This window comes from Artemia sp. Qi Xiang Cuo, chromosome 21 (assembly GCF_049724085.1).
Source record: "Artemia sp. Qi Xiang Cuo chromosome 21, ASM4972408v1, whole genome shotgun sequence".
NCBI lineage: Eukaryota > Metazoa > Arthropoda > Branchiopoda > Anostraca > Artemiidae > Artemia > Artemia sp. Qi Xiang Cuo.
Window position 1 is genome coordinate 21,644,080 of NC_142814.1, and position 27,447 is coordinate 21,671,526.

General features: G+C 36.6%; 1 protein-coding gene across 1 annotated transcript in view; it reads left to right on the forward strand.

The window, feature by feature from the left end:
- Window positions 1–27,447, forward strand: part of CenG1A (Centaurin gamma 1A) — a 273,686-nt gene that overhangs the window by 18,638 nt on the left and 227,601 nt on the right. Inside the window, exon 2 of the mRNA XM_089107130.1 lies at window positions 3,811–3,999. Within this exon, the coding sequence (XP_088963256.1) occupies window positions 3,819–3,999 (181 nt within the window). The 5' untranslated portion in view covers window positions 3,811–3,818. The remainder of the gene's footprint in view (window positions 1–3,810; window positions 4,000–27,447) is intronic.

Below are 27,447 nucleotides of genomic sequence, written 5' to 3' on the forward strand. Positions count from 1 at the left end.
CCTAGGGCATAGCTTACAAACCTTGCCTCTAATATCTGGGGACTGTTTCAACCCCAAATGCCTTGCTATATGGTATTTAGCCCGTTTTGAATAGAATAGCTATCTCGCAATTTCTATTAGATGCATTTTGGGACATTATGACGTGTGTGTGTGTGTGTGGGGGGGGGGGGGGGGTAGCCCTTCGAAGCTTATATAACCATGCTTTCTATAAAACCTTATGTATCCCCAGGGCATACCTTACAACCCTTACCCTGAGGCCTGGGGGTTTTGTTATCCTTAAGAAATAATTTCCAGACCGTTCTGATACGCTGAACAAAATCTCAAAATTTTGATTGGAAGTGTTTGTGGAAATTATGGATGTGGGGGGGGGGGCATTTGCCCTTTTATCACTTTTTGCGAATAAAAAATGCACTAGTCTTCTCAATTTCCAATCAAATGAGCCCTTTTTGATGCTTCTACAACAAAACTTTCTATAAAAACCTTATATGCCCCAACGGCATAACTTACGATCCTTGTCCTGAGGGCTATGGGGGAGGATTATCATCCTCAGAGACATAATTTTGAGACCTTTCAACTATGTTTAACAAAATGGTCATATCAAAATGTTGATCGGAATTTTTTGGGGAAATGATGGGCGTGGGGGGGGGGGGGTTCTCCCCCTGAATACTTTCGACTATTAGAAAGGGCAATAGCCTTTTCAATTTCCAATCGAATGAGCCCTGTTTGAAATTTTTGCGACAACGCTTTTATAAAATCATTATATGCCCCAGGATATAACTCACAACCTTAGCCCCGAGGGCTGTTGGGGGAGGGTTGTCATCCTCAAAGACCTAATTTCCAGAACTTTCAACTACGTTCAACAAATTAGCTATCTCAAAATTTTTATTGGATGTGTTTAGGGAAATGGTGGGCGTGAGAGGGGGGTTAGTTACCCTCCAATCACTTTTGACTGTTAGAAAGGGTACTAGCTCTCTAAATTTCCAATTGAATGAGCCCTTTTGAAGTTTATATGAGAACGCTTTCTATACTAACCTTGTATGCCCCCAGGGCATAACTTACAACCTTCGCCAACCTGTGGGGGGGGCTGTCGTCCTTAAAGATCTAATTTACAGAACGTTCAAGTACGTTGAACAAAATGGCTATCTCAAAATTTTGATTGGATGTGTTTGGGGAAATGGTGGGTGTGAGAGGGGGGTTAGTTGCCCTCTAATCACTTATGACTATTATAAAGGGCACCAGTCCTTTGAATTTCCAATCGAATGAGCCCTTTTTGAAGTTTCTAAGACAAAGCTTTCTATAAAAACTTTGTATGCCCCCAGGGCATAACTTACAACCTTTGTCCTGAGGGCTGTGGGGGAGTGTGCTCCTAAAAAAAAAACAATTTTAATCTGGAAATCAACTACGTTGAATCAAGTGGATATCTAAAAATTCTATTGGTTGTGTTTAGAGAAATTTTGAGTGTGGAAGCGGCGTAAGTTGCCTTCCAATCACTTTTGACTATTAGAGAGAGCGTCAGCCATTCCAATTTCCAATAGAGTAAGCCCTCTTCGAAGTTTTTACAGTAACTTTTTTGATACGAAGTGCCCTGGTCTAACAAAAAAGAAAAAGAAAAAAAATACATTGTGCCAACATCGTTCTTTACTTAGCCAGCGCTATTGCGCTGCCTGTGATTATGTTCATAATCTTCAATAATTTATCTCTAACCTCACAACTACCATATTTAAAAAACTCATTTACCGCACTATCAAACCTGGAACCTTTTCATTTTTCAATTATAATAAAGTGAATATTGTTATATTCACCAGATGTGGTAAAGTTAATACTGTATGGTCCTTAGATGGTATAAGGGGTAAGTCTATTGGGTGACTTAATAACTATAGTAGTATCCTAATTTAGGGTTGACCTGAACTACTTATGTGAGACGTTCTTGTTCATATAAGTATAATCCATATAATCTTGTCCCACAGATTTAAAAGAACACAAGATATAACTTAAAACCATAAGAAATTACAGACACTTACAATGCTCTAGCAATCCTAAAGTTTGGCCAAGACCAGGAGTCAAACATGTATCAAGGAGATAAGAAGCAACAGTTGCAATCAAAATTTTTTTTATATATGATAGGCCTTACAACACATATCCAGGTTCTTTTACAGTGAATTTCCAGACTCTTATCTTAGTAAAAAGTATTAATTCAAAACTGCAATTTGTATTTTGCAGCTTAATATTTTATTTTACTAGAACCAATTTTTGACTTAATTGATAAGTTTAATACACAATCCTTTTACTAGTATCACTAATTCTTTCTCACAAAATAAATCTTCATTCACATCCAAAGTGTCACAAACTTTTTCATTCTTTTCTTAATCTTTTCTTGTAACTCTGTCATGGTTCAACACATTCTCGAAATTTGTTGTCCATCTCTCTTTAACTCTTTCCTTATCATTGATTGTAGTCCTATTCCTATCTTTAACTGGAACACGTCCAGATTATCTATTCCATTTCAATTTATTAAAATGCCAGGACAATATTTACTGTTGTGCTGTTTGGCTGCATCTTTCAGATCTTTGGCAATTGTTCCCATGGCCTCCACTTCACACCTCCTTAATTCACATTTTAATGCCTTCTCCACTTCCTATACAGTCCTCTTATTTTTATTTGATCTTTCACTTAAATAATGCTTGTAAAAGCCTCTTCTCTCAAATCCTTGTTTTCTCATAATCCTTGTTTCCTTTCTTAAAGATTTGTTTGATTTGTTTTTTCTTCTAATGCTGGTGCAGCTCTTTCTTTGAATTTGACATGTGAAAATAAGTTAAACAGTTTTATCAATGTAATGAGCAGATTCTTTAAAGCAGCATTCACAAGCGTTTGTAGCTACAATCCCATGTCTAGACACGTGTCTAGCCAGAATTCAATGTCTAGGCAACGGCCATTCACAAGTAAAATTCGATGCTTAGCTAGACATGCTAGACAAGGCGCTTGGCTAGACATAGAGTTCTAGACTCGAGAACTCAATGTCTAGGATTTTCGATTGCAGCCAATCAGAATATCTCAAGTTCCACTATTTTCATAAGTTATGTTTACATTTTTAAACTGAAATTTCATTTTTTTTTTCTCGTTAATTGTTTTTTTTTATTTTAGTCAAATATGCAACACCAGATATAATAGTGAAGCACACTAAGGCAATTGTTTTGCTTATCTCATCCACTATCTTCCTACAGTAAAAATAGGGATTGCAATTTTGAAAGTTTTGCCCACATAAGCTCTCTTGATTGGCTGGGAACGACAATTAGAAACTAAATTTATAGTTTTAGCTAAGCACCAAAATTCACTTGTGAATGGTCATTGCCTAGACATTGAATTCTGGCTAGAAACGTGTCTAGACACAGGATTCTAGCTAGACACGCTTGTGAACGCTGCTTAAGGATCCTTAGAGAAAGATGGTGGCTCTCTAACAAATCCTGGTTGCACAACTATTTGTTTATTTTATGTTAAAATAAATTTTTCCGCAAGAAAGTTCAGTAAACTTCCCAGTAGGGCAATATATTTAACTGAAAGTTTTCATGTACTATAATGCAAAAGGATATTGATATTTTTATGTATTCAGTATAATAGAAAATTTGCCATAAAAAATGTTAAAAAGTCTTGAAAAAAAATGTTGAAAAAAATTTGACATAAAAAATGTTGAGCTACCTCTCTACATATCTTTCCTTCCCTTATTAGAAAAGAAGTGTACTAGGAACTCATAAAAAAGCATGATGTTTCATTAGTCAGTTCAGTCTTTAATCTGATTTTTTTTTGGTTTGCCAGGGTTTTAAATGACATCAAGACCTATCACTCAGATCCACCCGTTTTGGAATATTTCTTTGGCAATACGCCAAGAGATACAACGGTTTGAAAGTGTTCATCCTTCAATCTATTCCATTTATGATCTGATTGAGTCTATTCCAGATTTGACGCTTGGACAACAAATTCGAGATCACGTGGTCTCCATTGAAGGTACTTGTTTTGTTTGTTTTCAACTTTGATATTTTAGGGTTAAAAATAATAATGCTTAAAAAAATAACTATTCTAGATTTGACACTTTGACAGCAAATTTGCGACCACAACGTATGATCTCTATTGTGGGTGCCCTTGCTCAGTGTATTCAGTCTATTTCCCGTGTTTATGCTTTGAAATGTCTGTAGAATTTTGATATTTAAATTACGCAATGAACATGCTCAAGCAAAATGTTCTCCATTGAGCTAGAAATGGAAATTTTTAAAGTTCGCTTTGAGCACCTAGACTAAACATTTTATAAGGTAGGATAACCCAATGACGTATCCAGGATAGGCTAAGGGGGGATGGAAGCATCGGGGGGTATGGAATACCCCCGCAAGGCGAGGGTTCAGTGGCCCTCCCCGGGAAAATTTTCTAAATCGAAGTGTAAAATTACACATTTTTAGGCCGTTTTCCACTCTTTATTAACCTGAGTTTAGAGGCAAAAAAATATGGTTTGACTCATGAATATTGACTAAGAAATAAAAGTGTTTTGAAGCCATTAGAATGTTTTTGCAGTAACATATCATATCTGACCATTTGACCATAAGAATTTGAACGATGAAAGCTATTACCTTTTTATTTCAAGTATGGAAATACTTTCAGTACTGATATTACTATTAATCAGTACTGGTAGTACTAATTAGTATTGATATTACTCAAATGATTAAATTTTAAAAATAAACCTGTATGTACATTTTTATTTATTCTACCGTATAATGAGTTTCTATTCTGGATTAATGTATTACGTATTATTCCTTATTATAAAAGGTCTAAAGCAGAAGTATGTAAAGTTTTTGCTGGTTTACTCTTATCCTGAATTTAAAGGGTAACAGTTCAAAACAAAGAAATAAGTTTCAAAGGACAGTAATAATGTAAAAAAAAAGTATTCAAAAGAAATTTTAATGTTACAACTTTTTTTTAATAGTACAATGTCTTGGTTTGTCTTGGTTCGACTGACTAAAATGATGTAAGACTTTATCTATATCTATTTCCCTTTCCTTATGAATATGAGCCAGTGCAATCCCGTTCAATCGATCTTCTGTCATGGTTGACCTGAGATAAGTTTTTATTCTTCTCACTGAAGAAAAACTCCGCTCGGTTGAGGAAGTTATGACCGGTAACGTAGCGAATGTCTGCTATAAAATTGCTACGCTAGGAAAGAAATCTCTATTTCACTTTGCCAAAGCAATTTCACAACTTTGTGGAAGATTCTTGAGGATTGCCGAATTCCATTTTTCCCGCCAAAGTCCAATCTCTGCGTATAACTCTAATGATGAAGCAGAAACGTCATCATAGTAGATATTGGTAGCTTCCAACACTTTTTCAAGTGTGTGATTAGAAAAGTTAGATGGACTTAGTCCCTCCAGATGTGAAACCTCACTTACGGAACAACTAAATCTGGTCTTCAACTCCGAAATAAGGTGATCCAAAAATGGAATGCGTATTGCCACCATGTAATACTGTTCTGCATCTTGACCTGTTAACTGGACTTCAGCTCTTTGGGTCTGTCGGCTGCATGTTCGGGGTAAGATTATTTCTTCTCTTAATTGCACTGCAGTGGCTTGTGAAGATGCAAATACTTTATTGAAGTCAATGTGTACTTCCGATCTCATTTGTTGGAGTTTGCTTAATATTGACATTATATAACCTTTTGAAGTTGATAGGTCTTATTTGGGGTCTTGGAGAAACTTTCAGTTTTACAGTATGAGCTAAGCAATGAACAGCTGTGTTTAAAATCACGATAAAGTCACTTCTTCTTAATACGGCTCCAAAGGCAACTGCTTTAGCTGCTGTTTCTTAGTCCTTATCTGATTCCATATGCTCCAGTAATTCAGAAACAGGACGAATAAGCTCATTGAAAATAATAATACTGGCAACCGAACAAAACAAACTGTCCATTTTATCTAGTGTAAATTGGTGCCCAAGGGAGGGGGACTATAGCCCCCCCCCTAGCCCTATCTGGATTCGCCACTGGGATAGTCTGCCTAAGTTAGCTTTTCTAATAGGAAGCTTGGAGCTTAGGCTGGGTTGTTTGTTTCCAGCAAGCTGTTTCTCAGCAAGGCAAATTTCTGTTTTTCCTCTAGTTTCTCCAACTTCTGCCTTCTTTGTCTGTGCGAAAAATTTTGACTCGGAAAATTTCTATTAAATTAATTAGGAAGCAATGATTGCAAACACAGTTCATAACAATACTTTCATGAACATAGCCGTGGGTAGCTGCATCAGCATTTGCATAATAATAAGAAAAATTAAAGAATTACTTTGAAATGGCATAGAACAAATCCGCGTTTTCAGGCTCAGCGGGTTCGAACACGGTTTGTCCTCGTCTAGTTTCAAATTTCTAGTTTTTCGTCTAGTTACAGCGGGTTCGAAGTTTCAAACCCGTGTTTCCCTCGAGAACCCGCTTTGTTAAAACGCTTGATGCACTAGACGAGAACAACCCGTGTTTGAACCCGCTGAGCCGTGAACAACCTGTCTTCGAAACTTTAATGTAAAACTTTAGCGTAAAGAGTAATGTATTGACTAGGGGGCGAACCCCCTCATATACGTAATGGTTTCTGTTCGTTTTAAGTTTTGATGTTGCTCCTTACTTTCAGTTGAAAAAACTTGTTTTTTTTTTATTTAATTTATGATCGTTTTTTTAAATAATGCTGGGAAATCCGGCGCTTCCTTCATAGCAATGTCCCTTCCCCTGTGAAAAATTCGTCCATGGAAAGGTTCTCCCACCTAACTTTTTTGGAGAGAAGTAGGCAGGGAAGAAATGGTTACAAAAACGGTGAAGCACTAATTGAAATCCAGTTCCATCTTTTCAAAATAGCTCGTATATAGCAAATTAAAAACCTTTGGGCAGTTAGAACCAGATGAGACACTGGGAAAGGGACAGAAAAATAAATCAAGTGTAACTAGCTCATTGTGGATGTGAAAGAATCTGCTTAAAACTGAACTCTCAACCTCTTCCATCCCCACCCATACCTGGATATAGTCTCAAGCTGTTCATAAAATACCCAATTGACCTACCGGATCTCAAACAGTAAGCTGTACGAATAATGTGGATCAATCCCATTTTTTAGGGTTATTAGGAGTAAAGGGATGAGATGGCTAGGACATGTTCTGCGGACAAAGGATGACAAATCGTCAAGAATTTTCCTGGTTTACGCGCAATGCTATTTTCTGTCTTTAATCATGCCCTTTATAAATCCCGGGGGTAAGAATTCTTTATTTAGTGGTAAATTTCATGTTGCTACTCAAAAACGTGACAAAAATATGACCACCTTATTTTTCCACATATACCAATGATAATCAAATAAAATAAACTCAAATCCTCTTTAGTTTTCAGAAATCACAGTTTCTATTTCTTTAAAAATTAAGACTTTTTGGTTTTATCGAATACCATTTTTTTAGGTCCTTTATTTTCGCAAGTGAGTTTATTTTGTGGTAAGATTAGGGAAATGTCAGCTGCAACCCTTGGCTTTTGGGCACGACGTTAGGAACTGATTTGAGTGTCCATGATATGTTACGCCTGAGGGGGAAACGCGGTAGGGACCCAAAGTAATATGTGATTGCCATGTTAGAAGCGACCGAAATTAGCCTTCAGATCATATTGTTTATTAAAGATGTGGTTAATCGAGCTCTGCAAAATGATACATCAAAAGGAAGTAGTTTGAAAACATTTATGCTGATATACTCTGTCAATCATCCGAAAAGGGCGTTAATTTCTTGTTGGTGTTTAACGGTATTCATGAGTTCTTGAGATAGACTTGGCATTCTTCTTCTGTTTATTATTGCAATGCATATAGCCTATATGTTTTTTTTCTTCTATCGCAAGACTTGCGGTGCAATCCAATAATTGATTGTTGTTGTCCGTAGTTAGCAATTATGTAATCATTAGTTTTAGAGTTAGTAAGCCCATGCCACGTATAAGAAATTCCTTAAATCGGTGTTGTCTCGTAATATAGGGAAAGGCCAAAGACTAAGCCTTGTAGTGTGCTGTGTAACTGATTGAATGAAGCTTACCGCAGCAGTACCTGTTTCAATAGTTGACATAAACTATTATAATAAAGCCTGTAATTGTCAATGATTTAAATATATTTTTTGGGATGTTTTCATTTGTGCTTAAGGCATGGACTGGGGGGGAGGGCAGGAGGGACTCAGACTTTCAGTCCTTGTCCATAAGTCTTGATATTTTTATAATCCTCCCCGTAATTTTTTTCCCGTCGTTACCCCAAAATAAACTTTTAACTCGTGTCTGCTTAGGCCACGAATTTATCGTCAGGTATGATTGCTATAAATATTAGCCGATTGGGCACTTAATCGAACACTGCACTGAAATGTCTTACTTGTCAGGAACGCTTGTCAGGAACGTACATGAGGGGGTGGATGGTTCTGTTACTAAGCTTTGAGATTTTAATGATCCTCCCGACAATTTTAAAACCTTTTATATGGTTTGCCCTCCTCCCCCGAAATAAATTTTTGAGCATATGGTTGCTTAGGACATGCATTTATCGTTAGGTAAGATCGCTACATCCATTAACCGATGGGGCTTTAGTATGGATACTGTAATTTTTTGGAATTTCTTGCAACAATCGCCTATTTTCAAGGCTTTCGTAGTAGTTTTTGAAAGTCAGGAGTGTACTAGATCTTTCTGCATGAATGTACTAAAGGGAAGACAGACGACTAGAATCCGAAACTTACACTCCCGAAAATCTTAGAAAAACCATTAACTTCCCTTGTTTTGTGCTGGAGATAGGGATATTAAGCTTTAATGAAACTTTCATCGTCAGAAAGTGAATTTTTTTTTTTTTTTATTGAACGGAACAGAATTCTCTTTTTGAAGTTCAGGAAAGGGCAGTCGCTAAAAATATTCTAGTATACTTGCTAAGAAAACGTCAAAAATCAGCTCAAAGGAAATATCATTCTAGCAATTTTGCAGCTTTGGGATTTCCCTGTGGTGCCACCCGCTTTGATTGAAAACCTTACCGACACAGGGAACGTATTATTTCCGCTGTAGCTACATTGAATAGACAGTGATTTTCTTAACAGCTAGTAAAATATTGTATTTTTCTTTGTTTTAAATTAGCCTCTCGTTAGCTTTACGAACTGTTGATACATCAAGATAACAAGGCCGTATCTAGGGGAGAGACACCGGATTTGAACCCCCCACAGCCCGAAGAAAACGCAACGAAAATTTTGCCCGATTCGTAAAGACCTAACAAATGCATATAAAAAATTTTGTATACGTTTTTAGTTCTTTTTGTATCCTCCCCTCCCCCTCCCCCGAACATATATAATGGACACGCTCTTGCAGGATACCCTATCAATTTTTATCAACATTCTAAAGAAATGCCATTTGAGGAATTTGGTAGCTTTGGGAGAATTCGCTAATGGGCACTTTGTTCTTGAGACGGCCAGCCGACGCTGAGGCTCGCAAAATGATTTTTAAGGTGTCGCATCGCCTTAATAATATCGCTTGTATGATAAATAACAAGTCTTTATAATGACTTCTGTTCTAGAAGATCTTTATTTGTGTACTGTCGGCTCACGTAGCCTATATCCATAACTTGGCACGCTGTCATGATTATTCGTAAATAATTTGTTTATATAAATTTGGAGATTTGTTGAGTTGAAAAGGAGGAAGTGAGGATGCAAAATTAAAACCGCTGGAGAAAAAGTTTCTCCAGTGTCTCTATTGAAACTTTTCTAAGTCCCATTTATCATGAAATTATTAATTCTGATCGTTTTTACATACATCCACAAAATTATATTGTGCAATCAAATAGAATCTCTGATAATAACCTACCGGGAAAGCGATTAGCCTTTAAGAGTGCTTTATGTAAAATAAAATTGTGAAATGCCATTTAGACTTGTGTTTTTATTCAGTTACCCTTTCACCGTTACTGAGAAAGGGTCGTCCAATTTTAGTTTTGTTTTTATTTTAAGGGTTGGTTTTTTATATTTTATCAGTTTTATGGATGGGTTCAAGACTGACCAAAATGGTGGAGAAGCTGGTGGTAAAGTCTCTTGGATTGGGCTCTTAAATCGTGATAAAGTTACCGGAAATGCCGTAGAAAACGCCTCTTCTGAAAATTGTGACAATTTGGAAGGGACGAACGATTTATTTAATAACATTTTTTTTATTTAAACGATTTATTTCTTTTATTTAATAACAACTACAGGCCGAAGACATACATCACATCCCTTGTATACAGGATAGCTTTCAGTTCGTTTCAAGTCTTAATGTCGCTCTTTACTTTTAGTTACTGCGTTTTTGCTAAGAATAAGCCAAGCGCTTTTTCCTGTGTAATCTATTTTCATTTTTTTCTCAGAGATGAGCTGCTGATCTTCCGTATCTATTCCATGTATTATCTAAATATCTGACATGTTCACCTTGCGACGGCGGAGTGGTTAACGCTACGCCCAGCAATGTCCGAGATCTAGGTTCGATCCTCCATTTCGCAAAGAAATTGCTTGCTTTCCAAAAATTATTTCAATTTTTTTCTTCAAAATATTGAAAACTACAGTACTGGAAAAATAAATGTAGGTAATATTTTTGTTTGGGCGTATAGACTACACTAAGCTCACTTTTTCTCAGAGACGAACTGATTAAATACTGCATCCAAGGTTCAATTCCACGTGTTGCAAGGACTTTATGAACTGAAATGTATAATCAAGGATAAAACCGCCATAGTGGATGGGTCCAAGACTGACAAAATGGTTGAGAAGCTGGTAGTAAAGTCTCTTGAATTGGGCTCTTGAACCGCGATAAAGTTACAGGAAATGCCGTAGAAAACAATGAAAATTGTTACAATTTGGAACAGACGAACGATTTATTTTGTAAAGAAGATTTATAGACAATATTAAAAGGATTACAATATAATTAGGCCTCAGGTGTTGATAGTGTGGTAAATAAGTTTTTGAAATATGGTGGTTGCGAAGTTAAAGATAAATTACTGATTATTACGAATATGATTCTTGAAAAGGGGGAAGTACCTTGCGATTTTAGACACACTTTAAGCAAACCCCTTAACTAGAAAGGTGATGAGAGCGAGTGGGGTATTTATAGAGGAGTTGATTTTCGTAGGAAGCAAATTCTTTAGCAAATTATCTACGAATAGTTCTGAGTACCCGTTTGACTGACCGTAACAGCTGTAAGAAAAATGTGGTTTTATCCCACTTTTCGGGGCAATAATGAGAAAAAGGTGGGGAAGGCCAGGACATATTTAGCAGATGAAGGATGACAGATTGCCAAAGATTGTGTTTTTCGGCCATCCGTCTAGGGACAAACACAAAGCAGTTCGTTCCCGAACGGGGTTTGAAGCAGGGTTGCCACCCCTAGTGATATATCACGTTTTATAGTTATTTTTATATTGATTAAACAAAAAATCACTAAATTCCTATATAAATCACTGCATTACTAAAGAAAATCACTAAATTAACCAGAAAATTACTAATATCTAGCGATTTTTTTGTCGCCGGATGGCAAACCTGGTTGGAAGAGGTCGCAAGGAAGGATTATAAAACTAGCGATTTTTTATGAAATAGCGCGTAAATTCATGCGAATAAATCATCCTGCAAACTAATCATTGACGGCAAAACTGGCGTTTAAGTGAAAACTTAAGTGACAGCAAAAGAAAACTAAAAGCTATTCTTTTTGTTCCGTCTCAGGAACCATAGTTAATCGTAATTGGGTTAATCAAGTTTGACAGAGACTTGGATGATAACATTTTTTACACCGCCATTTGTGTAAAGCAGTACTATTTAATTAGGAAGTTACGTAGGTAAGACGCCAAGTTAATTAGCCGCTTTGTTATGGAACATTTCAACTGAATAATTAGAGATAAATCCCTATTGATTGTTGTTTGTCGTTGTAAAATAAAAAGAAAAAACAGTCTTTTTCTTTACAGTTGCTTTTAATTTAATTGAACTTAGTTTTTTTTTCCCGTTGATAAAGGCTCCCGAACGTGGAGTCGAAATATTCGGATTTTTATTATTTAAGGTTTGTTGTTGTCGTTGCTTTTTCCCACTGTTTTATTTAAATTATACCCGTTATTTTCTTTCTTAAATTCTGTAGTAGTATATCTTGAATGTGTCGACAGTTCGAAAAGTTAAGTTTTTTTGCCTTTGATAAAGGCTCCCGGACGTGGAGTCGAAATATTCGGATTTTCATTATTTAAGGTTTGTTGTTGTTGTTGTTTTTTCCCACTGTTTTATTTAAATTATACCCTTTTTTGTTTATTTTATTCTGTAGTAGTAGATCTTGAATGTGTCGACAGTTCGAAAAGTTAAGTTTTTTCCGGTGATAAAGTTTCCCGGATATGGAGTCGAAATATTCGGATCTTTATTATTTAAGGGTTGTTGTTGTTGTTTTTTCCCACTGTTTTATTTAAATTATACCCTTTTTTGTTTCTTTTATTCTGTAGTAGTAGATCTTGAATGTGTCGACAGTTCGAAAAGTTAAGTTTTTTCCGGTGATAAAGGCTCCCGGATATGGAGTCGAAATATTCGGATCTTTATTATTTAAGGGTTGTTGTTGTTGTTTTTTCCCACTGTTTTATTTAAATTATACCCGATTTTTTCTCTCTTAAATTCTGTAGCAGTAGATCTTGAATGTGTCGACAGTTCGAAAAGTTAAGTTTTTTCCCGTTGATAAAGGCTCCCGGATGTGGAGTCGAAATATTCGGATTTTTATTATTTAAGGTCTGTTATTGTTGTTTTTTTTCCACTGTTTTATTTAAATTATACCCGTTTTTTCTCTCTTAAATTCTGTAGTAGTAGATCTTGAATATGTCGACGGTTCGAAAAATTAGCGAGAGTGAGTCTAGTTTAAAATAAAGAAAGAATGATACTTATGCATTTTATCTTACCCACGAAATAAGTCAAGTTGGGTTAATGCTAATGAAATACAATAGGATGAAAATATAATAGTTTAGAAACAAATTTGGGCTATATATTTGCACATTAGGGGGAGGGGGTAACGTATAGCATATATTTAATACTTTACCTAACCTAGGTACCTTCCCCCCCTAACCCCCAAAAGACATCAGTTTAGATATTGTAAACGCAATAAGAAATCACGCTTTGCGATTCATTGCAAATACCCGTTTGACTTTTTTCCTGTAGTATTTCCTTGTACAGCTAGACAGCGGTGGGTAAGATATAATGCATAAATACCGAACAAATTAATTTTGTAATTATTGTTAAGCAGAGCGCTGTTTATTCAATGTTGTGTTCGTCTTTTTGCATCATATATAATTGTAATTTACGTTGAGCTGTTACGGAAAAAGATTACAGCAGAAACGCTACAACTTTTGAGGACAACTTCGAAAACGTGCTAAAATTGGTAGGACCTTCAATTCGGGAAGGGGGGATTGTCAAATATTCCCTCCTCCCAATTGACGCCAACGAGTATTGGCTGTAAAGAGAATTTCTGTCTGTATTCTCCGTGGACTTAGTAAAATACGATTTTATGCCAACTATTGTATATTTGAAAATCGCGAAGTCGAAGAAAAAAAGAAGAAGAAATATTGATTCACAGACAAGTTTCGGCAGTTCTACAAAAGATTACCTCCCCCGGGTTTTTCTCTCACTTCCTGAGAGTTTTAGTTTTAATATATGCCACGCAATAACTCTTGTATTATTCATGACTCTTTGTGTGCGAAAAGGAAACCACGAGCTTACCACACTAGGCATAAGAATTAACTAATAACCGGATGTACTATTTCCAAACCGCAAACGAAACGAATACATTTACAATTCGCAAGATAGTAAACAAGAATTATACATTTTAGGACTTTTTTTTATTTGTATAAATTTTGCTATCTGCGTTTTTTTCCAGGCATTAATACCGTCACTTAACTTAAGACGCTAAAGGATGTATTTTTTTTTTACATCTATGGCAAAAAAAAGAAGCAGAGACACCTATCTAGAACTCGAGAAATTTTTATACTAGAGCTAATGACAAGCAAGGTAATGTACCGCTTTTCGACCATCTTTGGTGCCGGAAAAGGTGCCAGATGTGTCGTGCTCACGATGACAGAAGTATCTTATCCAGGCGTTAGTAGAGGGTTTGACCCCCTTCCCCCAAATTTTTTTTGCGACTTGTAAAAACGTAACATAAATATATATATAGACTACATATTTTTATGTTTTTTTTAAGTTTTAGAGCCCCTTCCCCCGAAAAAAAAATACTCCCCCCGTCCCAAATAAAATCCTGGTAGGTTATTGATTAATTTGTCGTTTGTGCCTCACTGGACAAATAGCATATAGGAATATTTTTTTTTATCTACTCGTTCAAGAATAAAGGCTATATATTAGGAAAATCTGAGCAATAAAGTTTTTTCCTAAACATCGGCAAATGTTTTGATGAATGATTCCTTAGAATTCTCTGCTAGAACCTAGGATTGCTAGTGCCTCATTAACGCGCAGGCCTACTATGGTTTATTTTACTATGTACTATTTGTATGTATTTACGAACATAGAAATTTGTTAGGGACTAAAAACATATTAAGGACATATATTTCTTCTCAAATTATGCGCGTTTTCCTTTCTTTGATATTAATATAATAATAATATTAGCATAATATACAAATTATGCGCGTTTTCCTTCCTTTTCTTTCCTTTTTGTTACATTTAATTGATGAATATGGTGATTTAAAAATGGTGTCGCTCACTTCACCGGGGGTGACACCACTTCAGACTTTGTCACATTCACCGTCTTCTATCAGAGTATTTAGCTCGGCTTCGCTCAATGTTGGATACCTGGTATAGATTTCGGTAAAGAAATAATTAATTTCCTATGTTGATATTAAAGTCTCATTTGTTTTCAGTGGTGGCCGGCGTTTGCCCCTCGAAAAATACCTCCCTACCGGGAAAATATCCCCGTGTAAAATACCCCCCTCGGATATTATCCCCCAGAAAACGCCCCCTGCGGCTGGTTGGTCTCCAATCACTTTCGACTTATAAGAAAAGGACTAGAACCCTCAATTTTTCATATAATGAGCACCCTCCGAGGCTTTTGCGATCATGATGTGGGGATGAGGAAGGGAAAGTTCCCCTCCTATATGGAATAAAATCTGCCCCTTTTTGGTTTTAATGTTACTCTTTATTTTCATAATAACAGCGTAGACTAGAAATATTCCCAGGAACCATAAGGGAACAGATATCAATTCTACATTTTTTATGCGCGTTTGAAAGTTTCTGTTGTACCCCTCCCCCCGCCTCCCCCAAACAAAAATTCCGGTTACGGCCCTGGGGATTATACATTAATTTTTGTCTCCACTCCACCCTCCGTCTCTACCTTGGAACTAATTCTATATTTATCTGGTGGCCTAATGAGAGCTGACATGTTTTGAGATTAAAATACACCCTTTGAGGTATCTCCCTAACTACAAAAGAAAATCAGAGAACCCCATTGCAGAAGTTTAAGTGCCTTTTTGAGTTCTGTAATTTGTCCATTACTTACAGATAGTATTTGTTATTGGGAAACATACCGACATTTTTCGAAAGGAGTTTTCAGTGGGGAGAACATTTTGAGAATAATTTTCTTTCAGTGGGGATGTATTTTCTGAGAATGGGGGTGTTTTCCGGGGGGGGGGGGTGTAAACGCCTAGAACCGTTTTCAGCATCAGTATTTTACTACTAACATTTTCTGGTCATCTTTGACAGCCAAATGCCACTTACTCGAATTACTATCAAGCAGGGGACAATTTTTCAATAATGTGCTTCTTTTTAGCACGTCCACCGACATTGACAATGCAGTTTTATAACATTTTTAATCACAGTTTGTTGGATTCAAGAACTGGCACTACTTTTGTCGGTAAAGTTTCATAAAACGTTTCAGGCAGAAAGGATTTGAGCATATCGTCCTTAAGGTTCAAGTTAGTGATTGAATATATCTTATTGAATGAGTGATACCCGATCTTCCGTCCAAAGGTATTTGTAGGGCTCCTTTTCAGTGGGTGAAATGTCACGTTGCTTCTTGTCGGTTCTGGTACGTTGTTTTTTCCTTGCAATAGGATTATAAAATTATGGGCAGTTTGCAATGGACCAGTTGTGAAGGGATGACAGTAAAGTTTGCTGACTTTGGCAAACGTTAGGTCTAACCTACTGCTGGATGGATGGGTAGAAATGTTCCCTACCTGTTTTAGATCAAGCGCATTGTATAGCCACTGTTTATTAGTCTGGTTAAAGTTGATTCCAACTAAAAAGGCAGGAGGCGCTTATGCGCGTTGGGACTTATCAAGGCATTATTGCAAGTAAATCACTTACTCTTTCTGTTTTTGGTACTTTCAGGATAATTTACAGATGCCACTCTCAAGCATGAAAACTTCTTTGGTTTGAGAAGGCTCACGTTCAGTCCAGGTTACTTCATTACAACTGTCATTGAGAGTGCTTAGTAGTTTGGATGGGAGGTCATTATGAAAATATAGTCTGGCGTCACCTCCTGTGTGGCTTAGGCCTCTATCAGGCTGGGTTTAAAATGATATGTGTAACCTTTCTTATATCCAGTAATGTCTGCAATATCCGAGTATTCAGTTACGATTGCTATTGTGGTACGTGGGATTCTCTTGGCAAGATTTTCTTTTCCGTCCATTTAGTTAGTCAGGGAGCGGGCGATGGTCGCGAGGACAGAAGGAAGCTGCGATTTGGTAGTCAAGGGCTCAGAATATAAAACAGGAAGTTTTTTGCTCGAATCAGCACAAACTATCGTATCAGAATGCCTTGGCGTAAGGGTTACTGGAACTTCGTAGTGCGTCAAAAAGCTTACTCTTATGTTTACTTTAAGTTTACTCGTTGACTCGAAAAGTTTACCTTAGTCTAACTTTCTGTTTTTTAATCTTGAATCTGATTAACATTTATTGGAATAACATGCCTCTTATTAATTTTGTCTTTGTTTTTGCGTCTGTAATTGAGTAACCGATGTAGATGGCACTACTTCGTGTGGAAAAGAATAAAGTTTGTGAAATGAGATTTTTCGGCCATGACTGACATGACTACTTCACTAAACAAAATCAAAAGGACTCTAGTATCTGATTAATAGCATTGAAAGGGGAATAAATTGGAAATATAAACGGCTATTCAGCGCTTGCAGCGCCATTGCCTTTTTGATGGCTTGATTTGACTTAGATGTCCTGCCTGGCGCTGTTCTGCGTAGAGAGTGACGTCTGCCTCCTCCATCCGCTTCGGTCCAGTGCGAGTGTTTGTGCTTGGCTCGGTCTGATGTTTGCCATCGCCAGAAATTCGGACAGGCTTTCGGACCATCGTTTCTTCGGTCAGCCGCGGGGTCGCTTTCAACCAGTTTTCGCGGGGTCAAAGTCAAAGATCGTCTTTGCGGGTAAGTGCAGAGGCATTCAAAGTAGGTGTCCGAACTATCGCAAGGTACGCTCAGCTGCTTGGTTAGAAAACCGAGTCTGCTCAGTGAGCTGCAGCAGCTTTTCATTACTTATGAAATCAAACCATCTTAGACCTTCGATCCTTCTCAGGCTCTTCGTCTGGAATACATCGATGGCCTTTAGTGTTGCGATTGATGCATGCCATGTTTCAGTTCCCTAGAGCGTTACAGAACCAACGAGTACGTTGAAAATTCGCAGTTTAGTTTAACGACTGATGTTTGGTTTTCGGCAGAGGTGACGGTTCAGCCTACCAATGGCAGAAGACGTCTTTGGATATCTTTGCTTGTAGCTCGGGGAGAAGCGATCCATCTGAGGAAATTGTAGAGCCCAGGTAGGTGAACTTTTGGACAACCTCAATGCTAGTTGTTCTGTCTTGGCTTACTTGAGAATTGACAGCTGGAGAAGACGGGTTTATAGCCATAATTTTCGTTTTATCCCAATTTGTCTACAGTCCCACATTTGCGGCCTCTTCTTGTAAGATCCGAAGGGCTTCCAGCAACTAATCCATGTAGTCCGCTAGGATGGCCAGGTCATCAGCAAACTCAGCATCTGAGATGACGCGATCTCCGAACTTGAGCCGATAACTGAGACGTGTAGTTGTAACGGGTTTTCTTATATCAATTTGCTTTCAATCATTTCTTATATCAATTTGCTTTCAATCACTTGATGTGAATTTCCTGACCTTTTACTTGAATTGAGTTTCATAAGCTGCATCCATCTGGGGGGGGGGGGGTCAGCCCCCAAGGATTCGCCTGTGGCTCAGATCTAATTTGTGTTATGAATCCTACAACGCGGGTATAAAGTCAAGTAAATTGTTCTGTAATTTTTGGATATGTTGTTTCAGATCTGCTAATCCGAGTTCTGTTTGTTGGGATCATATATATATTTGTAAAACATTTATTTGCAGATACAGATAAATATCCAAAAGAAATCCCAGAATGTTCATTAGCCCGGTGACATAACATTCACTGAGAACTATTGCCAACCAAAGAAATAAAAGAAAAGAGAGAAAAAAGATTTGTATGAATTATAACTACCTAAAATTACTAATGCTTAAACCCAACCAGTCTTTTTAAGTGTTTTTTTTTAAGGAACTTAGAACATGGGGCTTCCGTATCCCGACAGGAATAGAGTTCAAGATATAGCCCAGAGCAACAAAAGGTCGGACGAAACTGAACGCACTGCTAAGGTGGAGGGAACCACCACGTTATCTAAATTTTGAACTCTGTGGTTTACATTACTCAGCATTTGGAGTGTTCCGCAAAAAATAAAGGGATATATCCGTGAAATTATTTGAATGCAAATCAACCCATCAACAACTTGTATAAATCACTCAGCTAGTTTAATAGAAGTGTGTATAATGAAGTGAAAGACTTGTGCTGCTTTCTATTTGAGATTATGTAAAGGCAAGAGTATTTAATAATCTTGGGACTGTTTGGGATCCGTGTGGGTTTTGAAAAGTTTTTATTCAAAAAAAGTCCTTGGAATCGCACACATCTCTCTGGTGGGTGGTGTATATGACCTCTTGAAATAGGAAGCTCCGTTATTGAAGGACAACTTATGCTTTAAGAGAAAAAAAAAAAGGATGCAACTACTTTACATTTAAAGCTGATAGGTTACTATATGAAAACGGTAGTTTTTTGTTTGATCATTTGTAGCTTGCAGCGGAACCTAGCGCAATGTCATCCACGAATGCAATCATATCTTCACGTATATTTGACGACGTAGTTGACGGGGCTTCAGAAAACTTCAATTGAATTTTTAATTGCTGTTAAAGCATCAACGCCATCATATTACAAGTTTAAACTTATTATTTTAGATGGCGGATCCATCGTTAGAGTGAAAGCAGTAAAACCATTATCAAGGCTTTAGTCTGCTATTTTTGTTTTTTATTATATTGCTTTGGGATTGAAGATGAGATCCTACTTTATCCCAATGGGTAGGTCATATGAACTAAGCATACGGCTAATACAGCCAATATAAGTTCGTAATACTGATGGTATCGGTAGCTTACTCCGTTTTTTTTTATATTTTGGCTGGGGGGAGGAAGAAGGTTCAGGCTGCTTTTATGTAGCCTTCCTTGGAATATATACAAATCTATCGAGAAAATAAAAATAAAAATAAGATTAGCGTAAAAACACATTTTGAATGGCGGATTGGTGTTTAAAAGGAAAATGGTCTGTATACTTTTTCCAAAATACCAAATGTTCTGGTTATTAAGACGTTTTTCTTGTAACGTGCGAGTCCTCTGCAAGGGAGAGGGGGGGACATATTACGAAGCTGTTTTGAAATGTCAAATTCCTACCCATACTTTTCTATTTGATTATCTGTTTATTTTGTTTTCATTTTGTCGATTCCTTCTCTCTCTAAAAAAGTATTCCTGGATGTGTGTGTCTTATATATCTTACTTAGATAGTTTGAGAGTCACGTACATTTTTGAAAGGGTAATTAAAAAGAGAAAAGAAAATAGATATCTAGAAAGATAGAAAAAGGATAATTGAATGAAATGATTCTATTTAGGCACAAAGAAGATCGCTAAGCTGAAATCTATTTTGTAGCCTGTTGTATAGCTTGGAATAGGTGGTCTGGACTCTCTCCTCTGAGATCTTCAAAATTATTTTTACTGCCCTCAAAATCAGCAGAACTCTCAAACTTTTAACGGATTGCAGGGAGATAAATTTTTCAGGATTTATTAGGCCTGCACTATGAAGAAGCATCTGGTTTAAAATATTTGTGCAAATTTTGGCTCCTTCGATTTCAAAACAGACTAAACTAAAAACTACCAAATGGTTGACCTGCCATGGCTGAAACTTCTTTTTAAACAGCTTTTTAGAAAATTGGAGTCCATCAAAGTTGTTGAACATCTTTAAAACAGATATTAGAACATAATGCATCACATAAAATCAAAAGAAAATGGGGTAAAGAAGACACGTAGTTAAAGTGAACAAGAAATCAACGTTTTCACTACAGAGAGCAGAGATTGAAGGGCTAGAAGAAAACCAAGGCTGAACATAAGTAAAATTACTCTCGATGAATAAATACCATATCGAATAGAGATAAAAAGCTTGAATTATCTTACTCCAGGTGTGATTGTGGCGTGTTACCTGCAGTTTAGTTTAAAATTAGTTTCCTCTAATGTTGTTCAAATAGAGGGTGTGGCTAATAAAAAGAAGATAAAGTGCAGTAAGTCATTTATTTCAATTTATTGATTTCACCCACAGATCTGCCAGAAAATGAACTTTTTGAAAAAATACACGTAGTTAGTGATTATTAAGGGAGGCCGAAACTTGAAAATCTTGACGTGAGAAAGGCCAGTTATCTGGGTGAAATGCATGTTAAATTAGCAGTTAAGAACTCGAGCTGTGCGGCAGTTACATTCAATTAATGTTTTGTTGATTGTCCTTTTTGCAGCTCCTTTTTAAGTGAGTATGTATTTCCCCCATCACCAAATCTATGTCCCATAATAAACTGGCTGGCCTCGGGAATTTCAAAAAAACTATAATTCATTCTAAGATTTTCGAAAGGTTCATTAATGAAATTTTATATTCGAACGCCATTCTATGACACTTGATCAAATAGATAAATATAGATGCATTTTTTGAAGGAAAATGTTTCTCGATTTTTCTTTCCCTAGATTTTTGTATTTTTTGTATAGTTTCTATGTGTCAGCACATTCTACTCCGTTGTAAGAGGGGTGCTGCTTTCTTATATACTTTTTGTAGTTCAGCATTTCCGATAGTATATAAAGTATATGAACCCTGAGCGAGATCCTTACCCCTTAAAATATTAGGATTTTGCTACAATGTCCTACATTTGTCACATAATTCACCTGCTGTCCTTGTTTTCTTTTATTCTAATTCAGTACCCAACCCAAGACGTTGAACCCTCTCCATCTCCAAATGAGTTCCTGCAGATGTGTCTGTTGATTTTCCAAATCATGTTAAGTCATTCAACTGAGAAAGAAAAAAAACCTTTAGCCTTCTTTTCGCCTTCCTTAGTTTCTGGCTAATCAGTATTCATTTCTGGATATGAAGTCCTCATATTTGAAAAGGAAAATAGGTATAATGCCAACGTTATGATTGATGAATCATTGTTCAAAATTTAGTGTGTCTTGTAAGAAAAGGTCTTCATTGATATTGACATGGATTACTTGCAAGACATGCTGTATTGAGAAATGGCTTCAGGTTTCCACCCTCACATAATGGGACAGGTGATGAAGAAAATAAATGCGATTGCAGTTGTCCGTTTTACACTTCACCAAATTCTACGAACTAATTGGATGAGTTATATGCCGTTTGTTTTGCTAAATCTTGCCACTCTAAAATAATTCCCTTGTAATGCTATGAATAAACAGCCGCACCACCCTCCTTTCCGAATGCTTGTTTCTCACTGACAGGAATCTGGAACTGTCGCGGATTTTTTTTTTCAATCTACAATGCTGCCATCTTTATGAGATTTTGACGTAGCCGTTATGAATTTTTGAACTTAGTTTTTTTTCTTTTAACTTTGATCCCTGTTCACTTACTGAAAAATAATTAATCTTTCGCCTAAAGGGATGCAATTCCAAACACGAAAGGCATAATTTGCATGTGACTTCTTCAGATTTTATAGGAACCAACCTTAAAATGTTGACACAGATTTTTAATTTTTTTTTCGGTATTAGAAATGTTAAAAAAGTCAATGGGTCATCTTCTTCAATAGGAAGGTTAATGCTCGGTATTAATATGAATACTGTAGAAGTAAAGTTTCAACATATCAAACCACATAAATTTGTGCCTAACTTTCAAATGGCCTAATGATTGAACGAGGTTAATGGATTATAGCTTCCTTGGATCCCCTTCTTCTTTGCATTGATTCTTTCTACTTCTCTATGATTATTTTGTTCTAATTCACAGTTGAAGTTACGTCCTGGTAAAGACGAGATGTAATGATTAAGCTTTGCTACCTTTAAAACCATGTAATTTTCTCTTCATAACTACAATAACTGTCAGTATATTACCAAAAGAATGCACAGGGGTTTGCCACTAAGGGGCTATGTACTCTCTATTTCATGTGTATTGTGCCTCTAATCCTAGGATCAAAGACTATGTTTCAAAACATTTCTCAATCGCCAAATTCCCTCTTAAAGGATTGATTTGAATGCATCCGTATCTCCAAGTAGGCACATGCAACGGATATAGTCTGGTATGGAGCATTCACTTCGAAACTTCACAGAACCAGCGAATTCTATGGAAAATCTCGAAAAATTGGCAAAAGCGTTGATATTACGACGGGAAGGGGACAAACCCAAAGTTCTATTCCCTGCCTTCTTGGGTGTCTGAGTCTTCCTTCAATTCTGTTTTTGTATCTCCTGTCTTGCCTCCGTGCCTTGGTGTAGGCTATGTGAGTTAGTGCATATCCCCTGTCTTTAGACGCCAATCCTGCATACAATAACATTCGATAATTTTATACCGTCTTATGACAGCTGAGATCCCTCAGAAGGGATCTTAAACAGAAGTATTTTACTAGAAATTGTGAGGCTTAGGCTAATAAGAACATTTGAGGATTTGTCTATTGTGTTTTGGCTTGTGTATATGTTTGTAAAGAGAAACTTCTTAGGCTTAGCGCGTGCTGAGTTATTTCTTCGAATAAGGCCTACTCGAACATCTGTGAAATTTAAAACTTGTAATTCTGACATGTGTTTGTGCTTTCCTTTTAAAATCCTTTTTGAATATGATTTTGTATTTTGAGATAATTACTTTTTTTATATTATGGTAACTGTTTTGTGCGCAATTTGTGACATCGGTGCATACACCAAAGTGTCCAAGGGAATGAGACCTGGGAGAAAAAAGTATTTTTTCTTTGGTTCAAAGTCATTTTTTTTCATCTCTTTTCCTCCAATTTTGAGGAAATCCAAATTTAAATTCTGAATTAAGGAAAGCGTTAAGTTTCTGCGCCATAGTCTGTAAGGCGATTAGGAAGACTGGACTTAATTCTGGTTAAAAATATGTCAAATTTGTTGATTCATATTTTTTGTATCACATGTCTATTGGTCATGTTACTATTGTTTCACTAGGGGTAATCATTTTGAACCGGGGAGAATACTATGCGTCATTAGAATTTGGATTGCACAAATGTCTTATCCGGGAACTTTTAGAATTCCATGGAAGATGAACAAATTTGAAAGATGAACGATTAGAATCCTTGAATAAGAATGCACAAAATATGAAAATTCCATGTTCAAGGCCCAAAGGGCTAATTGATAAACTTTAGGAGAAACTATAGTATATCGTGTGGTCGACGTTTACCCCCTCCCGGAAAACTCCCCTGCCCCCCGTGGAAAAACCTCCCTGGAAAATACCCCCCCCCCACGAAAAATATCTCCGCGAAAAATGCCCCCCCCCCGCGGAAAATACTCCCCCCAGTAAATACTCCCGTTGAAAATAAGGCTTTCCAAATTTGAGAATTTTATTTGAGTTTCGTTTTTTTTATTTTCCGTAGGGGGGGGGAATTTCGGTACTTGTGTATTATACGCCACTCACTCAAGTTTACGCTGTGTAGAACTCGAGAACAAACCGGTTTCATCATTAGCTTCTTTCAGCTTAGCGTGAGACGAGATAAAGACAAGTGACAGAATAGATGGGAAATATATAATTTGGGTTATATATTTGTACATAAGGGGGGGGGGAGGGTAAAGTATTTGAACAGTTCAGAAAACTGTTCTTACTTCATAATATGCAGAATAACATATTTTGCATGCAGACCCGCTATACTTTATCTCCACCTAATGTGCAAATGTATAGCCCATTTTTTTCTAAAGTAACGAAGAAACCGGTTTGTTCTCGAGTTTTACATATCGTAAACACTGAGTGAGTGGCGTATAATACACAAGTAACGCAATTTTTCATGGAGAGAGAGCCAGATTTCCCGGTATTATTTAAAAACAATCAGAAATTAAATAAAAAAAACTAGTTTTTCAGCTGAAAGTAAGGAGCAGCATCAAAACTCAAAATGAACAGAAATTATTACGTATACGAAAAGAGTTGCCCCTTCCACTTGACCTTGTTCTTTAAGCTAAAGTTTTGACTTTTTGTCCTAATTAGCCCTACTCCTTTTAATTTATTTTTGATTGTTTTAAGTTTGACCAGGTTATCTATTGTAATTTCTGTTAGTTTTTTATATCATTTATTTATTAATGGTGATTTGTGGTAGTTTTACACTTGGAAGATAAGAAAAATAAACTCGTAGAATTTGACAACGCTTTCGTCCGTAAAACTTAAAAAACAAGAATTTGTTGGTTTCCAAAGCTAACTATCTTTTCAAAAGAAAGCTAAACCTTCTTAAATTTTTTGGTGGCATATCTTTTTAGCTTAATTTTGAAGATTTTTTGCCTACATTTCTTTTTTTATTCATTTTTTTTAATTTGGTGTACTGCCAAAAATTGCAGAAGTTTATATGGAATTCTTTTCAACAAAAATAGATTTGTAGTTTTTTTCTAACTTTTTAAGATACTATTGATGTATAAATTCATATTTTTCCCATCCCTTTACACTTTTCAACGAAACTAAAAAAATTCAAACAAAAATTCTCAAATTTGGAAACCTTATTTTCCACGGGTGGGGGGGTATCTTCTACGGGTGGTATTTTCGGGGGGGGGGGGGGTAAACGCCTAGAAACAGCATATTGTACATTTTGAAACTGAACACCGAAAGCTTATGTAGTTCTTTTTTTCCAGTGCTTCGAGAATAAACTCTCTAGAGGGAGCATTTATTTATTCACGTTTGCTATAACCAATAAAATTTTCAATTGTTTTCAAAACAATAACATTCAATTATTTGGAAAGGCAATTGGTAAATACAATACTTGCAATTACTCACTATATGATATTTGCAATTGCTCACTGGCAATGTTTTTTTTTGCACTCTGAAATGCCTTCAATTAAGCCCTAGTGTTGGCATAAAAAACAGGGTTTGAGGGGCAGCAACCTCCCCGTTACTTTTTTACAGAAATCTTGTTGTTTTTTTCAGCTCATAAGACATATACAAATCGTCTCCCATATTAGCTTATTGACATAGAAGTGAAGCCACTGAGCATTTTACGATAGTAAAATTGTAATTTGTTAGAAATACATCGTGGCAGTAATACTAGTCTTTAAAGGGAGTATTATTACCTACTGAAGAGTGACCCAGGGCTTGTAGTTTTGAAACAAAGGGTAGTAAACATGCAAATACCTACAGTCATGGGCGCCCATAAGTGGGGGGCAGGAGGGAGCGCCAGCCCCCTGGATGAATGACGCTGACTTATGTTTTTATATTTTTGTTTTGAGATTTCTATTATACAACATTGGAAGTGCCGATTAGACCAGGTAAGCACCCCCCCTAGAATTCAGCTTATGTGTGCCCATACCTACAGTCCTTACAGTTAATTAATTAGAAATTGCTTCTTTAATGAAGATGCATCACATCCTTTTTCTGATATTAAAGAAATAAATATGATCATTTTAAGTCCCCAAAAGATAAGAGTAGCTTTGTAAGAAGTTAACGTTTTGTTTTAGATGGTGGCATGCCGTTATATGCGGGGTCTCCAGTCCAGAGGGTGAAATTTACGAAGATCGTATTATATCATAAATCGAATTTTTTTTGGAGGGGGGCATTATATCTAACAACTTAGTCTCAGAAAGGGGGGGACTTACTTCATCTGCTAACCCTCGGGTCTAAAATCAATTGATTCTTTCACCCGTTCTTGAAAGAAAATTTTGTTTTAAAATTTGTAATTTTAGTTTTTCAGTAAAAGTAGTTTTGGACACTTTTCAAGCCCTTACCTTAAAACAAAATTCCTCACCCCAGTAACGGGGTTTGCCTGTTGAACTGTTTGATAAAAAAAAAAAAAAAAAAAAAAAAAAAAAAAAAAAAAAACTGAGATCTTTTGACATCTTTTTGAAAACTGAGACCTATGAATCCGGATATGTGGGTCTGAAAAAGCATTCGTTGAGATGCAAAATCCTTTGACATCCCCTAATGTTGCACCTATATCTTAGGATTGAATTCGTAATCTTTCATGTTATGCTGGTTTTTTATTTATTTTTTTTTACTGTAAAATTATCGGTGCAGCTTACTGGGAAGTTGTTCTTGCCCCAAAAAGAAGAAGTTATCGTTTAATTTATGGAAAAATATAACTCACGCTTTAAGCATTTTTCCAGTAAAACTAGGGATCTGAACAGAATTTTGTATTAAACCGTGCAAATCAAATAGGCTAAGAAATGTTAACACTGGGATGACAGAAGGCCTGAATCTATTGTATTTCTTGAAATTTTCTGTTTAGTCTAAAGCAACCCCCCTGAGAAACTCTGACTATGGGGGGTTTCTATAGTCGATGACCAAATTTATGGCTTTCTATAAGTATAAAGGGTGTACCCAAACATATTGAACAATGCCAGAAATTGTGGCGCAATTTAATACTAAAGATGTCACATCTGCGTATTGACAATATCCTGTGTCTTAGAATGGCAAGAAACACCTATTTCGGTTAGAAAATTTTCATTTGGGTAAATCTTATTAGTTTTGCTTCTCGGTAAGAGCTAACATTTTGTAAGAAAAAAGAAAAAGAGAAGAAAACAAAATAAAAATTCATAATATTGTTTCATAAATTGCATATAGAATAGTAAACAAGAAATTCGTAAAAAAATAGGGCAGGATGGGAGAGGAGGACTTCCTTCCACTGTATTGGTCTCAAGCATTTCAAGGTTTATCAATAGTTGATTGTTATTTCCCAATTAAAGGGTGTTGCATCTAGACCCCGGCGCCGCGCCGATGAGGGAAGACCGGCGGCGGCGGGGCCAAAAACAGCAGCGGCGGCGCGCCGCCGGCCCACTGCCGGTAAGATGTCGGCGGCGTGCCGCCGGCGCGATCAATGTTGACCACGAACATTACTGTTTCATCCGTCTTTCTCAAATCACAGCTTAAATTTACAACAGATTCGGGCCTATTCATGAGTTCAGAACTTCACAAGTCGCTGACTGTAAACTGGTCTTCTTCGTTATTTA